The sequence below is a fragment of the Protopterus annectens genome, chromosome 5.part0, assembly GCF_019279795.1.
Source record: "Protopterus annectens isolate FY-2018-M chromosome 5.part0, PAN1.0, whole genome shotgun sequence".
Taxonomy (NCBI): domain Eukaryota; kingdom Metazoa; phylum Chordata; order Ceratodontiformes; family Protopteridae; genus Protopterus; species Protopterus annectens.
In genome coordinates this window covers 1,088,128,226-1,088,146,216 of record NC_056735.1, presented here as the reverse complement: position 1 = coordinate 1,088,146,216, position 17,991 = coordinate 1,088,128,226, and the positions used below count along the sequence as shown (strand labels likewise).

Sequence of the window (17,991 nt, the reverse complement as noted above, 5' to 3'; positions counted from 1 at the left end):
GCACTTTAACACAGGAGATGAAGGCTGTGTGATGCTGATGAGTTTCATCCTGTAGTCCTAGTTTTGATTCCATCAGTGTCTGCATTTTGAATGATTTTGAACAACTTCCTTATCCAGACACAGTATTGTTGGGTTGCCTATGTAAACGCATACTTGTGTTTAGTGGGTTTACCCGGTTGACTAACTAGTAACAGTGGCCTCCTTAATGAAAACTTGTTGAGCTGCTGCTCTGATTTGCCATATTTTGCTGTCTTGCAAAGTCTTGCAGTGACCTTTTTAGGCTAAATGTGTTAGTCTGATAAGACTGTGCTGTATATGGGCAGTGGACCTTCCCAGAAGAGCTGTCTGGCTTGAGCCATCCTTGTTCTCCACATGAACAGTAGGAGGTTTCATAGCATATCATATGATTAGACAGTCAAAGTGGAAGGAGAAGCAAGTAAAAATTATGCACTTTCTTAATTTGCTGTCACAGCTTTATCCATAGAAACTGTTTCATAATAAACTAATATTCTGTTTTTCACCTGCATCTTTGTTATGCATATTTTGTGTTGGCTCATGCATATTGCTGGTTATTACCATGCCAAATCTAAAATGTGATTTTTTTTTGTGCCAGTCAGGTTAGGATATCTTTGTTACCCTCCATACAGTATTTAATCTTGCTTTGTGATAGGAATTCATCAGACGACAACTAGAAGAAGAGCAACGTCACTTGGAAATCCTTCAGCAGCAACTGCTCCAGGAACAGGCCATGTTACTGGTAAGGTTTTGTGCTGTTTGTAGTCTGCATGGTTGGCAGTCCCAATTGTGACATTTGATGTGCAGATTTGTGCAAACACTTCAGTGGAGCAGCTGAACTTCTGAATAACAAAGTAGTAAGAAGTGGCTTGTAGTAAGACATCTGCTTTACAGCTCCATGCTTTGAGGTGCCATCCTAAATTCCATTCTCTCCGTGTATAGAGTTGACATGTGCTGCTTGTGTATGCATAGCTTTCCTGTAGGTACTGTGGATGTTCATCGTGTTTCACTGCTGCAGTCATTACACTTGGGTTATCCGGCCGTCAGGCAGTCCCACAGTCGGCCAGAGTTCCAAAGTCTTGGTCCGATGTCGGTTGCTGTCACTTCTTCCCTGACTTCAGTGCGCCAGGGGTATATAAGATGCAGCCAACACCATTTTCTTCAGTCTTTCTTGCCGCGGGGTGCCCGAAGCAAAAGCAGTTCGCAAGTGCTGGTCGGCCGACTCCTGAGATTTGCGAATTTCAAAACCAAAGTCTTCACTATAGCTAAGTACCCCATTGGGGAAACTTTTTCTTGCCTCAGACTGATGTCAGTAAAAGTTAATAATTGTATTTATTGTGGGAAGCAAATACCTCATAAGGATTTTCATTCTTACTGTATTCCATGCCTTGGCCCAGACCACGACGTCACTAGTTGTCGGTTTTGTGCTAGATTTAACAAGCGCACTATTAAACGTCTGTTTGATTTTGCTCTCCATTATTTTGGCCGAAGGTTAAATTATACCATGCCGTCTGAACAACCGACGACCGGAATACACAAAAAACGCAAAGACAAAGATAAGGACAGGCATCCAAGGTCCAAAACTGATGAAGCCTCTTCTAGGCCAGTCGCCGGTTCTCAGTGAGGTGCTTTCACAGCCCCTGACACCCGCTACCTCAGAGCCACAGGCCGCCTCCGACTCCCACGTGGAGATTTCTAGGCCTCTGGAAACTCAAGGTATTGGGCCTATGGAAATTAACCCCTCAGATGGGTCCGGAGCCGCTGAGCAGGCATTGGTTTCTGAGGGTGTTTTCAGACCTTCACAGCTTGCCATCAAAACAACAACCAAGTTTAAAACTCCATTAAAGACAAAGAAACAAGTACAGCATTCACCTGGACAGGCCTCCATGCCTAAAAAACAGATGCTCAAAATGGCCGAAGACATAATTACTCTGATCAGGGGTTCCCACCCACCCCCCCCCCCGATAAAAGGCCTAGGCAGGCTACAGACTGATTCCTCTGACCAGGTTTCCATTTCTTCTGATTCCTCTTCAGACCAGGGATACTCTTTACCCCCGTATGAGGGCTCTGATGCTGAAGAATCTATCCCTTCAGCCTCTCCTCCTGAGGATTACTCTTTTGGGGAAACTTTACATACCATGAGGGAGCATTTCCATTGGGAGAGCCAGGATTATTCAGAATCCAAGAAAAGGCTCAGAGATTTTCTTTTATTGCCTCAACACAGGCCCCTTGCTATTCTGCCTTTGTTAGATATTGTGGATGATGTATTCTCTGAATCCAGTTTAACCCCTGATTCTTTGCCCCCAGCACCAGTCAAGCCAGACAGGTACTACAGAGTCCCTGACTTTCACAAATTTCTTTATAAAAACCCTGCTGCTGACCCAAAAACTATTTCCCAGGGTCCTGAATGGGTAAAGGCTTCCACTACCAAAAATCCAGTTCCCTCTGACAGGGATTCTAGAGCATTAGATAAGATAGATGGGGGAAGAAAGTTTACATTTCTGCAAATTTAGCAGTAAGGGCTTTAAATTGCCAGTTCCACATGCTTAAATACCAGCAATATTTAATGTCTCTGTTAAAACAGAACATGCTTACAAGCTCAGAAGATCCTGACTATAAGGAAATGCAGGATTTATTGCATGCAGCTGAACAAGTGGGAAAACATACTCTGCAATGTGGTTTTGATTCATTAGAGGCTTCTTGTACAGCCACATTTACAGGATCCGTGATCCGAAGACATGCTTGGTTAAAAGAACAAGGTTTACCTGATCATGTTAAGGCAAATTTATTGGATGCTCCATTACAGCATGATATTTTATTTGGTGTTAAGGCAGAAGAGGTATTAAAGAAAATGGAGGATAAGGCAAAATCTATGCAAACAGTGAAGGATTTCTTACAGGTGCAGCCACCTCGATTTAGCAGAAATTGGCCTTCAAAAAATTGGTCCTTTCCAGTGTCAGACCACAAAGAGGCAGATACAGACGCCCAAGAGGCAGATCTCAGCCCCAAGGCTCTTACAGACCACGACAGTGGGGTGCTTCAACCCCAAAAGGAGGGGAAGACAAGTCACAACCTTATAGGAAACAGTCCCAATGACTTCCCCCCTTCAAATGCCAAGCACTTACCTTTTGGCAGCTCCCTTAGGGGGAAAACTAGCACTTTTTTCACAAAATTGGCATATAATCACCCAAGACAAATGGGTTCTGAATATTGTCTCTCAAGGTTACAGGTTCCACTTTCACACTCCACCAAGGCCAAAAGGAATGCCAGACCTCTGCCACAAAATCAATGGGCAGAGGCACAAAAACAAATTACAGCCCTCATGGACATGAAAGCTATTCAAAAAGTGCCACAACAGGAACAAGGACAAGGATTTTACTCAAGACGTTTCCTGGTCCCCAGAAAGGACAAAGCCTGGAGACCCATACTGGACCTATCTACTCTAAATACTTACCTGGATGTTCAGAAATTCAAGATGTTGACACTACAGCAACTTCTTCCCATGCTGGGCAAGAAGGCTTGGCTTGTTACTTTGGACCTCAAAGAGACATACCTGCATGTCCCAATCAGACAAAATTGCAGAAGATACCACAGATTCATAGCTGGCACAATGCATTACCAATTCTCTGCACTGCCCTTTGGCTTATCTACTGCGCTCAGGGTCTTTACAAAATGCCTGGCACCAGTAATTGCATTTTGCAGACAAAAAGGAATTCAAATATATCCCTACTTGGACGACTGCCTTTCTTCAAGCAGAGAGCAAGGACATTCTTCTAAAGCATCTGGCTTTTGTAAAAAGGTTGCTAATTTTTCTAGGGTACACAGTAAACGAAAAGAAGTCAAAACTAGTGCCCTCACAAGAGATAATATTCCTGGGTGCCAGCTTAAATACAATGGCCCAGATGGCTTATCTCACGCCAGACAAGCAAGGACAACTGACTCAGTACTTTCAATTGATGGCAACAAAAACCCAACTCCCTGCAGGAAAAATTCTGCAAGCCTTGGGGTTCATGGCGTCCTGCATTCTACTAATACCATATGCCAGATTGAATATGAGGAAATTACAATGGTACCTAAAAAGTGTTTGGACTCAACACTGTCTCAGTTTGAAAACAGTAATACCACTTATTCCCTGCCTGCAACAGGACTTTCGATGGTGGCCACAGGCATGTCACCACAACAAGGGACAGCCTTTCACTTTACCCACAGCCAGGCAGACATTAACAACAGATGCTTCGGATTACGCCTGGGGAGCACACGTGGCAGGAAAATGTATTCAGGGCAAGTGGGCCGCAGACCAAATGCATCTTCACATCAATCAAAAAGAGATGCTAGCTGTACAAAATGCCCTAACAATTTTCAATGACCTTCTGCATCCAGGACAACTATTACTAAAGACTGACAACACCACAGTTATGTGGTACATAAACAAGCAAGGGGGCACTCATTCCTATCCCCTCTGCAGACAAGCCATGACTTTGTGGAACACAGCACTAACCTATCAAGTTCATCTGCAAGCACAATTCTTGCCAGGAAAGAAAAATACTCTGCAAGACGACTTAAGCAGAAACATCATGGATCCTCACGAGTGGAAATTAAATCCACAAGTATTCAGCATAACACAAAAATAGGGGTGCCCAGACATAGATCTTTTTGCCTCCCCTCTGAACTACTAACTACAGAAATTCTGCACAAGGACTCATCACACACAAGCATGAAAGTGGATGCCCTCTCGTTCAGCAGGAAAACCCTAAACGTTTATGTCTTCCCACCACTGCCTCTCCTTTTAAAGGTACTCCTAAAAGCCAGACAAGAAAGGCCAAAAATGATCCTGATTGCCCCAGACTGGCCACGCCAGCACTGGTACCCAATTTTAAAGAACTTGGCTCAAGACCCAGCTTGGATTTTACCTCAAATTCCTCACCTGCTGACTCAACAAAACAATCAGATCCTGCACACAGCCAGCTCAAAACCTTAAACCTGGCTGCATGGCAGATTACTTAGCCAAGCAGCCAACACCTCTCTCTAAAGCTGTTATGGATGTCATTTTGGAGGCCAGGAGGCCCAGCACCAGAAAGTCCTATGCAGAAAAGTGGAAGAGATTCTGCACCTGGAACCAGGCTCAAAGCTTTGACCCTCTTGTCCCAAATATTCCTCAGATATTACAATACTTAACTGAGATGCTGGACAAAGGCCTATCCTTTTATCCATTAAGATCCACGCCTCGGCCATCTCAGCTCATTACAACATGGATCCTCCTATTTTCTCTCATCCATTATTAAAACAGTACCTCAGAGGGGCTAAAAACATAAGACCGCCCCGGAGAGCACCAACTTGGGACCTCAACTTTGTCTTGGAAAAACTAACTTTACCTCCTTTTGAGCCAGCCAATTCAGCAGAATTAAAATGTGTCATGGAAAACTGCTCTGCTTCTGGCATTAAGCTCAGCACGAACAGTCTCAGAGTTACAGGCACTAATGGCAGTGGAACCTTTCATCATTTTTCATCAGGACAGGGTTTCTTTAAGAACAAACCCTACATTTATGCCAAAGGTGGTATCCAGTGTGGCTCTTAACCAAACTATTCACTTGCCAACATTTTATCCAAATCCCCAGAATAAAGGGGAGAGACTTCTGCATTCATTGGAAATACACAGACAGTTACACTTCTACTTGGGCAAAACAAAAGCTTTCAGGAAAACTGAGCAATTGTTTGTAGCATATGCTGCTGGATCACAGGGAAAGGCTATTTCAAAGCAGAACATTTCAAAGTGGATAGGACACTATCCGTTTTTGCTATACACAGCATGGAAAAACTGTACCTAGCAACATTAGGCCACATTCCACCAGGGCAACAGCCACCTCAACTGCCTACCTTAGAGGAGCACCTACCAAGGATATTTTGGAAGCTGCAACTTGGAGTTCAGTGCACACATTTACCAAGCATTACCACTTGCCTCTTTGCTCTAAATCCAGAGCTGGCTTTGCCACTGCAGTGCTGCAGAGCCTCATAGCCACCCCAAATCCTCTATAGAGCCAGCCACCCAACCTCAGCTTTGGGATTCTACCCAAGTGTAATGACTGCAGGAGTGAAACACGATGAACATAGTACAATTTTGTACCTCTCATAAATGTAGATATTCAAGTGTATTCACTGCTGCAGTCCAGGTTACCCTCCCTCCATCCCCACTTTCTTAGCTGGGACTTATCTATACCTTTCTACCCTATACAACCTATATGCTGTATTTGCTTGTAACTGAAGGTATTGGTTTCATTTTTTATGTATGTTTTATTAGCAATATGTATTGCCTACCTATTTGGGGGCACCTGACATCTGGGGCAAGAAAAACTGAAGAAAATGGCGTCGGCTGCATCTTGTATACCCCTGGCGCACTGACATCAGGGAAGAAGCGACAGCAACCGACGCCGGACCAAGAATTTGGAACTCTGGCCGACTGCAGGACCGCCTGACGGCAGGATAACCCAAGTGTGATGACTGCAGCAGTGAATACACTCTAACATCTACATTTATGGTAGGTACAAAACTGTACTTTTTTTCCACCAAAACATACATTTTAATTGATTACATTAAATTGTCTGTTAATTCGTTCTCTGCTTACTCATCTAAACCACTTTAGGGATGCAGGGGAGCCAGACCCCATCCAGAGAGTCATTGGGTGCAATTCAGAGAAAGTAATTCTGGATGTGGTGCCTTTCCGTCACTGAATACACAGCACACAACAACGTGATCATACATGCATCTGTGGGATAATTTAGGCGGTCATCATTTTCCACAGACAAGTCTTTGAGATAGGGGAAAACAGAGCTCTTTACAAAACTATGCAGACTGTATTTTATTTGGAATTTGTTAAATAGGTAGTTCTGTAATCACACAACACTTTTCAGCCATGATCTGTAACGTAAGTCAGTTTGACTCTTTTTTTCTTATGTTGGTAGTGCCTCCAGGATGTCCTTCAAGGATGCATCTGCAGCCCTTACGTATGGGTTGTCCTGCCTCAGGCAGCCCTTCGGTCGGCTGGATTCCAAAGTCTGGGTCCGGCGTCGGCTGATGTCACCCCTTCCCCGACGTCAGAGCGCCTGGGGTATAAAAGTGTCAGCCGACGCCATCTTCCTCAGTCTTTCTTGCCGCGTGGTGCCCGAAGCAGAAGCAGTTCGCAAGTGCCGGTCGTCCAGCTCCTGTAACTTCAGCTACCGAAGACTTCAAAAAGCTAAGTACCCCGTTGGGGACTCTTTCTTGCCTCAGCCGATGTCAGATCAAACGCTTAAAGTTAATAATTGCTTGACTTGTGGGAAACAAATACCACATAAGGATTTCCATTCCTACTGCCTCCCCTGCCTAGGCCCAGACCACGACGTCTCGGCCTGTACTGCCTTTGCCTCCTTTAATCGACGCACTCTTAGGCATCGGTCGGAGTTTGCAGAGGAATTTTTTGGGGCTAGTTTCTCTTATAAAATGCCGTCGGAGACTCCGACTTCTCATTAAACCAAGAAACGGAAGGACAAGGACTGACACACACAGACCGTGGTTTCGGCTGAAACCGCTCCTAGGCCTGCCGCGAGTGTCTCTGTCTCGGCTGAAGCAGAGTCCTTGGTACTTCCGTCCGTAGAAACCGCTCGCCCGTCAGCCTCGGTCCCGGAGGCCTTTTCTGAGTTGGTTATAGAATTACCCTCGGAAACTGGTGTTCAGGAACCTACCGACACCATTCCCCTAGACAAAACTACTCCAGCACGTGGGGCAGCCAGGCCCCCTGCATCCATGTCCATAAAAGCTTTCACTAGGGCTAAAGCTGCTAAGCAACAAAAAACTCTGCCTCCCAAGTCTATTTCTCGGGGATCCACTACAGGTTCTCAGATACTAAGTTTGGCTGAGGACATTATTTCCTTAATTAGGGGCTCTCAGCCTCATCCGGACAGGGGCTCTCAACCCCCAATAGACAAAAGGCCCAGGGTTGAGTCTGCTGAAACTCAGTCCTCTGATGAGGCCTCTGATGGCTCTGCTCTATCAGACTACCAGGAGGAGGCCTTCACGGCCTACGAGGATTCTGATGCAGAGGAATCTATTCCCTCTGCCTCCCCTCCTGAAGAGCTGTCCTTTGGGGAGACCCTTCACTCCATGAGAGAGCATTTCCAATGGCAGGGCCAGGAATTCTCCGATTCCAGGAAGAGATTAAGGACTTTTCTTCATTTACCTCAGCATAGACCTTTGGCTATCCCTCCTGTTTTAAGTGTCATTGATGATGTGTATTCTGAGTCTAGCACTACCCCTGACACCCTTCCTCCGGCTCCTGTTAAACCCGGTAGGTACTACAGGGTCCCGGACTCACATCATTTCCTTTACAAGGCCCACTCTGCTGACCCAGAAACTATTTCCCAGGGTCCTAAAGGGGTTGCAGCTGCCACTACTAAAAATCCACTCCCCTCTGAAAGGGAGTCCAGGGCTTTAGAGAGATGGGGTAAAAAAATGTACACTTCTTCCACTCTGTCTATGAGGGCTTTAAATTGTCAATTTCATATGATACAGTACCAAGAGTATTTGTTAGATGAATTGCAGAAAAAACTGTCTTCGCCTGAACCCCTAGATCGTAAGTCACTTCAGGATCTGGTACATAATTCACAACAGGTTAGCAACCATTTCTTGCAGTGTGGTTATGATGCATTGGAAGCTTCATGTAGGTCAGCAATGACAGGTGCAGTCATACGTAGACATGCCTGGCTGAAGGAACAATCTCTGCCAGATCATGTTAAGGCTAAGCTTCTGGATGCTCCACTGGAAAAGCAAAAGTTATTTGGCTCCACTGCTCAAGAGGTCTTAAAGAAATTTGAGGAAAAGGCAAAATTTGTACAAACAGTCAAAGATTTCCTCCAGGTACAACCACCAAGATTCAGCAGAAATTGGCCTTCTAAGAATTGGTCCTTTCCAGAAGAGAGATTTCAAAGAGGCAAGAACAGGCGTGCCAGAGGTAGAGGGCAAGCTAGAGGCTCCTACAGAGGACGTCAATGGCAGCCTCCTAACCAGAGAGGTAGTGCAGGTCCAACAACTGCTGCACAAGGACAGACTCAATGACTTCACCTTGACCCCGCCGACCAGGGCTCAATTAGAAGCACCTTTGGGCGGAAAGTTGTCTTTATTCTCAAGAAATTGGCACAGTATTACAAGGGACAAATGGACACTGCAAATAACAGACAAAGGATACAGGTTCCATTTCCATACATTACCAGAAAGAAAGGGAATGCCAAACCTGCCAACAAATCAGAGGGCAGAGGCTTTGAAACAAATTGCCAACCTATTGCAAATGAAAGCTATAGAAAAGGTTCCTCTCGCAGAACAAGGACAAGGATTTTATTCCAGACTATTCCTTGTCCCAAGAAAAGAAAAACAATGGAGGCCTATTCTCGATTTGTCCGCACTGAATACTTATCTCATTGTGCCAAAATTCAAAATGCTGACCCTACAGCAACTCCTTCCCATGCTGGGCAAGGGGTCTTGGCTGGTAACTCTAGACCTCAAGGAGGCATACCTGCATGTCCCTATCAGACAAAGTTGCAGAAGACACCTCAGATTTCTTGCAGATTCAGAGCATTATCAATTCTCAGCATTGCCCTTTGGCTTATCTACTGTGCCCAGAGTATTCACGAAATGCCTGGCATCAGTAATTGCACACTGCAGACTTCAGGGGATTCAAATATACCCGTATCTGGATGACTGCCTTATACAAGCAGACAGCCAACAAACCTTGGAAAAACATTTGAATTATGCCATCCGCCTACTACAGGCCTTGGGATACACAGTCAACATTCACAAGTCAAGACTTGTGCCATCCCAAAGAATAACTTTTCTGGGTGCGGAACTAGATACAACCACCCAAATGACTTTTCTCACAGAAGAAAAACAAAGACAGCTACAGGATTACTTCAAAAATCTAACAAAACAAACTCAGATGACTGCAAGGAAAATCCTGCAGGCCCTGAGTTACATGGCATTGTGCATTCTTCTGATTCCACAAGCAAGGCTGCATATGAGAAAACTACAATGGTACCTAAGGAGTTTATGGTCTCAGCACAATCACAGCCTAGAAGCTTTGATACCACTCATTCCATGCCTTCAAAAGGAATTCCTGTGGTGGGCCCAAGCAAGCCAGTCAAACAGGGGCCTGCCTTTCAGCAAACCAGTAACCAGCCAAACCATTACCTCGGACGCTTCAGACCATGGATGGGGAGAACATATGGAGGACAGATGCATCCAAGGTCTATGTTCTCAGAAAGAATTGCGCATGCACATAAACCAAAAGGAAATGCTGGCAGTGATTCATGCAATCGAGGCCTTCAAGCTCTTTCTACATCAAGGCCACCTGCTAATAAGGACAGAATACCACAGTTATGTGGTACATAAACAAGCAAGGAGGTACCCATTCCTACTCTCTTTGCAGACTAGCAATGAATCTTTGGGAACTTTCCCTAAAACTCAATATAGAGCTGCAATCCCAGTTTGTGCCAGGAAAAGACAATATACTGGCGGACAGCCTAAGCAGAAATACCATGGACCCACACGAATGGATGCTGCACCCAGACATCTTCCTTCAGGTAACACAATCATGGGGGAGGCCGGACATAGATCTTTTTGTCTCCCACCACAATCATCAGCTGAAGAAATTCTGCACAAGGACATACCACCCACAAGCATGGAAAGTGGACGCCCTCTCTTTCAGTTGGAATACTCTAACAGTGTATGCATTTCCACCACTCCCACTGATGACCAAGGTCTTACTGAAAATCAAGACAGAGCAGCCAAAAGTGATTCTAATAGCCCCGGATTGGCCAAGGCAGCACTGGTACCCACTGTTACGGAGCCTGTCACACACGAAACCGTGGCCTCTACCACTATGGACACTCCTTCTGACACAGCACAATTACAAAACTCTGCACTCCAGCCTGAAAACCCTGCAGCTGACAGCCTGGAGAATACCTTGACTCCTCACCAGGAAAAGCTATCCAAGAGAGTGAAGGATATCATCATCATGGAAGCTCGCAGACCTTCCACGAGAAAGACATATTCAGCAAAATGGAAAAGATTCCACACTTGGAGCACCGCAAAGGGCCTAGATGCCACAGTGGTGAGCATGGCACATATCCTGGAATACTTGGCAGACATGCTCCATAATGGCCTTTCTTACTCTTCCATAAAAATTCATGCTTCAGCAATTTCAGCAGAATACAATACTGATCCACCTGTCTTCTCTCATCCTCTCCTAAGGCAGTTTCTAAGAGGAATTAAAAACATCAATTCTCCAAGAAAACCACCAGTGCCTACATGGGACCTTAACTTCATGTTGGAAAAGTTGACTTTACCTCCCTTTGAACCAGCAGCATCTTCAGAGTTACAGTTCCTGTCTTGGAAGACTGCCTTCCTTCTGGCCATAACCTCAGCAAGAAGAGTATCTGAATTGCAGGCACTCATGGCAGTACAACCATTTCTTATTTTCCATCAGGACAGAGTCTCCTTGAGAACCAATCCTTCATTCATGCCAAAGGTGGTATCCAGGGTCTCATTGAACCAAGCTATTCACCTGCCTACCTTCTTTCCAAACCCACAAAACAAGGGAGAGAAACTTCTGCATACCCTGGACATTCACAGACAGTTACGCTACTACTTGGACAGAACTAAGACTCAGAAAAACTGACCAGCTGTTGGTAGCATATGCTGCAGGCATTCAAGGAAAAGCAATTTCCAAACAGACAATTTCAAAATGGATAGGAAATTGCATTCGATTCTGCTATTCTTATCATGGAAAAGCTGTGCCAGCTAGCATCAGACCTCATTCCACCAGAGCTACAGCCACCTCCACAGCCTTCTTAAGAGGGTTGGCTACCAAGGACATTTTAGAAGCTGCTACATGGAGCTCCGTGCATACATTTTCCAAGCATTACAATTTACCCTTATATTCCAGATCCAGAGCAGGCTTTGCTACGGCAGTCCTGCAGGGCATTCTAGCTACACCATCATTTTCTTAGAGCCTACCTCCCCCAGCTTGGCTATGGTATTCTACCCATATGTAAGGACTGCAGATGCATCCTTGAAGGACATAGTACAGTTTTGTACCTACCATAAATGTAGATGTCCGATAGGTATGCATCTGCAGTCAGGTTTACCCTCCCTCCTTCCCCTCTGTGGTACTTCTTGGGTACTTATCCCTCTTATAGCTAAATGGGGTTATCTATTATGGTGTATTTGTTTTATATTACTGTGCATGTTTGCAATATTTTGTATTTCTACCAAATTTAGCCTTCCTTAGAGGGCACCTGGCATCTGGGGCAAGAAAAACTGAGGAAGATGGCGTCGGTTGACACTTTTATACCCCAGGCGCTCTGACGTCGGGGAAGGGGCAACATCAGCCGACGCCGGACCCAGTCTTTGGAATCCGGCCGAACGAAGGGCTGCCTGAGGCAGGACAACCCATATGTAAGGACTGCAGATGCATACCTATCGGACATCTACATTTATGGTAGGTACAAAACTGTACTTTTTGCATTGTATGCTGCATCAATCTGGAAATGGGATCACCATCTTCTACCATTTAACCATAGTGTTGAAGGAGGTTAAGGCAGGAACTACTAGGTCATTAACAGTGTCATGACTGTAGAAGCTAACTTGTCAGTACCTCCTTATCTAGTGTACACCTTGTGGTGCAAGGATGTTCTGTCAGTAGTTCATGGACATGCATGTCTCCTTAGTACTGATGTCATTCAGATGATTAATTCAGGGTGACTTAAGCATCAAGCTTCATGATGATGATTACAAAAAAAAATTCCTTTGTATTGTGAAGGAGTTCAGGTTTGCTCATTCTGTTAACTTTGCTACCCTTAAACAAGTGCATACATTGGACTTTTTCATGTGGGTGTTACCAATGACCTGATAATGGAAACGGTGATAGTCAGACTGCAGCCTGGTTTGCTATGTGGTTTATCATGCCCTGGGTATTGTGTTTTCCAGAAACCTAAGTCTGGTCACTCTAGAGTTAATAGTTAATGTTTTACATCAGCAGGTATTGGAGTTTATTGCTGAGGTCTGGATGAGGCTGTTGAGGCCTATAAGGGGGGTCTAGAGTGCTTCATTTGATTTCTTATGCTTAAGTCTTGTTCGTGCTTTATATAGTTTATGCCATATAAGCTATGGTACAGTCTTTAGCTTTGTAGTCTGAGAAGAACAGGATAGCATTTAGAGCATGTCTTCACACTGTTATCATTTTAGGATAGGTTTCTGTTGGGAGTGTTTTTTCAGTTTACCATGTGGAGATCTGGAAGGAAATATTTGTATTTATCCTGGGAGATCTTAGTGACAGCAAACCAATCTGAAGCACTTTTCCTGGTGGTATTCAGAAGAAGAATTCACGTTACCTGGTTAGTACTTTGCAAGTAAGCTTGCTTTGATCAGGCTGGGAGTTAGTTAAGGTTTGTTCTCTAGGACGGTGGGTGCTCTGGAAAGAGAACCATGTTGGAACTGGTCTGAGTCATACCTCTTAACTTATTTGCTAGAATTCTAAAAAAAAGCCAGAAAAATGGGGGACAAAGGTCCAAAATCAGGGACAAATTTTGACTGACTAACAATGTTAATAGAACAGGTTTTACGTCTACATCAATTTTCTGAATAACAAAAACTATAAAACTCTAGTGTCTATCATTATTGATAGATTATAATCCTCCTTGATTTACCAGAAAATCAAACGTTTTATGAGGTAATGGGCAAAAGCAGGACATTGGGACACATGGTATGAGTTTAGTAGTCTTAGTTATGGTGATCGTTTTACTACGGTCTTTTGGATGTGTACTACCACTTACAGACTGGATCCACTAGGTTTATTACATCATACCTAGAGGTGAATAGGACCAGTTCTTTACCAAATCAACATGCCCCCATTAGGGACGGAGACTTCATCAGTTTTAGAGGAAGCTTTAGTCATTCCAGTTCTTAGAACACCTGTTTTAGATGCAGATGATCTGGGTAATTTGCAATCCTTTCTTAAGCCGTCTGTTTTTGAAAAGATCCTTGAAAAAGTCACTTATAATAGCAGTTCATTTCAGTCTGGTTTCAGTGTAGAGATGCCCCTCAAAAGGGTATTTAGCAATCTTATTTTTCTGAGATGATTTACTTGACCCTAGTGGTTTTAGACACCTCTGCTATATTTGATATGTTTTATCGTGTATCCTTTTGGTCTGCTCGAGATATTAGTGTGCTGTTACAGGTATTTTTATGGATTGATTTGCATCCTGCATCTCTAGATATATTCATGGGTGATGTCAGGACTTAACTCCTCATGTTCATCATTCACTCTGTCTCAAGGGCTTATGGATTTGTGCCTGAACAAACGCACACTAGCAACCTTCCAGAGCTCAGAATGCCATCTGCTGACTCCCTGAACTAGGGGATCGGCTAACCCTTCCCATCAGGGAAGCCTAGCCCTTGTCACAGGAAGTCATTTGTCCAGTCGTTTAGTACCACCTGTAGGAATCACGCAGCTGATTTCTCCTCAGCAGCCTGCATTGGTGGATTGCAGCTTTGAGACTCAGATAAGATCTTTTTGGGACGTACTGTTCCTCTTTTTTATATTTTTGTTTTTTGTTTTTTATATGTAAATATATGTACATATGTATATCCATATATATATATATATATATATATATATATATATATGTATGTACACACACACACACACATACACACCTGTGTTAACTTTTTATTTTAATACATTTGAAATTTACTGCACTAGTAAATTCTCTGGGAATTCTGAGCATAAAATTCTAACTTGTTTGTATGCTTAATAGTGCTTTTAAGCAGTTATGGGGCTTTTCTAAAGTGTTTTATGATTTGTACTAGGGAAAACTGATGTCCTGTCATGTCAGTTGAACAATTTTGTGCCATACTTTAATTGTCCCTGTTTGTTTCCTGTCAGTATTTCCAAATTAAACAAAATATTGCGTTTTTCACTTTTGTCTTATTTGTATGACATTTGCTATTGATTTAAAACTTCTGCATCCATTTTGATTATTAAATCACAGTTTTACAGGAAATTATTTTGTTTGCATTTTCTGTGGAGATTCTTTCATTTCTGACAAGGGAATCTCTAAATGCTTATTTTTAAGGCATGTTTGATTTTTGGTACTATTTGGACAAGTGAAGTTTACTTGGTACTGTGTGTGTGTGTGCGCGCTGATCTTTACTACATGTGCAGGTTGTATAACAAAGCTTAGCACATTTTAAACTGTTTCTGCTATATTTCATGCCTTTTATTCCTATTTCCTGCATAGTTTTTATTTTCTGTTACTGCTGCTGTTAGTCATCCCTTAATAGTGTCAGTGTATTGTTCTGGCTGGTGCTTTTTGCTCTGACTTGATGGATCCTGCCGTGGTTGCCCCTCACCCCCACCCAGTCAAGTCCAGGTGCACCTAAAAAAAAAAAAAAAAAAACATGCCTGGTTTGTTAATCTGTTGTTGTCTTAAGCCAGCCTGCAAACAACTTTCCTTTCTCCCCATTACCCTCTTGTGTGAGCCCACAGCCCTATGTGATACGTGGGAGGGGGGTCATCAGAGACATCCTCCATGGTTATTCCAGTACCTGGATCAGGTACAAGAGAAAAAAACTTTTTAGGTGCAAGGAGAAATTAATCGTAGGCACTAAACAGCCTATAATTGCAAAGTACCTTGCAAAGGTAAGGGAAACCACTCTTAAACTTAAAAAAAAGCACCTAAACAGGCATGTCCAAGGGTCAGCTTTAGGTGATTTCTCCTGTCCACCTGGTGAATCTGGGCATACTGGAGCGATGCTGCAACTGCCTCATGTACACAGACAATCCTCTCCTCCTTCCACCCAACACTACAACCTGCGAGAGATGAACTTACATAGCCAAACTGGAAGCAAAGCTCTCTCTGGCCAAGATTGTGCTAGACAGTCGGGAGGAGAAGGTTAACACCTGCACTACACCTCAAGCAACTCATAGCCCTTCAAAACCACACCATCAACACCCATACATAGCAGCACTAAACCCACATATGTGGAGGCCCTTAACATTAACCTGCCCAAGCAACAAGGACCTCTGAAGCTGAAACGCAAACAAACACCAGTCACAACCAAAGTGACACATAGCTCACAACACCAGTGTGCCACCCAACAACAGCCCCTAAGGCAAGACAATGTACCCAGCACTTTAGTCATAGGTGACTCTATAGTCAGGCACACTGATGTCCCACTCACCAGGCTGAACAAGGAGAAAATTACAGTCGGCTGCCTGTCGGGTGCCAGGATCCGCCACATAACGCATGCACTCAAGTCACTCCACAACAAGTACAAATACGACTCTGTCATTGTCCATGCTGGAGTGAATGACTTGAGACGTACCTCTCTGGGCTACATGACAAGAGACATGGAAGAGCTCTTGGATCATGTGGCCCAGGCAAGTGTGACCCTAGCCCTAAGTAGCATCCTGCCTTCGCCAAGAATGATACCACAGTATAAGGACAAAATGATTGACTTCAACAGTTGGCTAAGCTTCTGGTGTCATTCAAAGAGGATCCAGTATCTGTCTGCCTGGGAAGACATGATAGACAAACCACAATGCTTTGCCAGAGGTGGTCTGCATCTGTCACCCCAGGGATTCAGGTTACTGGCTAAAGCTCTTGCCATCCTTATAGTGCCTTTTTTAGGCAAGGTTCAAGGGATAAATCCACCACCGTAACAGATACAAGCATGCAAAATCTGAAGGTAATGCTACTCAATGCTAGAAGTCTAAACCACAAAATGCACTCTCTCGAGGCACTCCTAAAAATGGAGAACATTGATATCTGTGCAGTAACTGAGACCTGGTTCAAGGCTCCAGAGAGCACCCCTGCAATACCAGGCTACAACTCTTGTGACATTTTCCGGCCACAAAACAAAGACCGAAACACTAAAGGTGGAGGAGTGTCCATATTCACCAAGGATATTCAGACCTCCATGCTAGTTGCCCAACACAATGCATCTGAAGTTCTCCAGGTGCAACTAACACTAGGCAAGACCTGCAATCCAAATTGTAGCTTGCTACAGATCTCCCACCATGCCCCAAGATTCTCACTACACCTTTCTAAACATACTGAAAAATATTAAGATGCAATCAAACACCCTAATACTGGGTGATTTCAACTACCCTGAGATTAACTGGGAAAACTACTCTGGTACCAACTCCTTTTCCCAGTGGTTCTTGGAATTCATAAATTCCAACGCCCTGGATCAACTAATCCATTGTCCCACCAGGGGCTCCAATATCCTAGACCTGGTCATTACCAACATGGCAGATAGATGCTCCACACCAGTGGTCACCCCCTCATTGGTCAGGTCTGACCATAAGCAAATCACCATTGACATCCACATTCCACCCCCACCCAGGAAACCTCCTTAAAAAACTTCTCCAAAGCCAGCTTCATGCTACTGAAGTCAGAAGTGACAAACTTCATGACACCCATGCAGACGGGATCTGAAAGTTCGACTGCAGAATCCTACACTAAGGCACTGTACGAGCACATCCACTCGTGCATGAGTCGTGCCATCCCAAATAGAATCAAGATGCTATTCTCCTAAAAAAGGAAGCCAATCTGGTGGTCCCCTGCTATAAGCAAACTATACAACAGAAGGAAGAAACTGTTGCAGAAAAGAGGAAAATCCCAGGATGCAAAAAACTCCCTCACCAACCTCGGTAAGAAGCTGAGATCTCTCGTAGAATCCTCAAAAGCTAGTTACAAAAATAAAATTGCCAAAGATTCCAAAGACTACCACAATTCTATAGTTATGTCAAGAATCTAAATGGCAATGCTCAAATCTGCTCTGAGCTACAACAGAATGGCATTAAATATACTGATCCCAAGGATATTGCCAATATCCTGGCAGATCGATTTAGTGCCATCTTCACCCCCCTCTCACCCCTTAAAGGGCCCA

General features: G+C 44.0%; 1 protein-coding gene across 1 annotated transcript in view; it reads left to right on the top strand.

The window, feature by feature from the left end:
• Positions 1-17,991, top strand: part of MAP4K4 (mitogen-activated protein kinase kinase kinase kinase 4) — a 3,343,981-nt gene that overhangs the window by 1,438,619 nt on the left and 1,887,371 nt on the right. Inside the window, exon 15 of the mRNA XM_044071965.1 lies at positions 671-757. Within this exon, the coding sequence (XP_043927900.1) occupies positions 671-757 (87 nt within the window). The remainder of the gene's footprint in view (positions 1-670; positions 758-17,991) is intronic.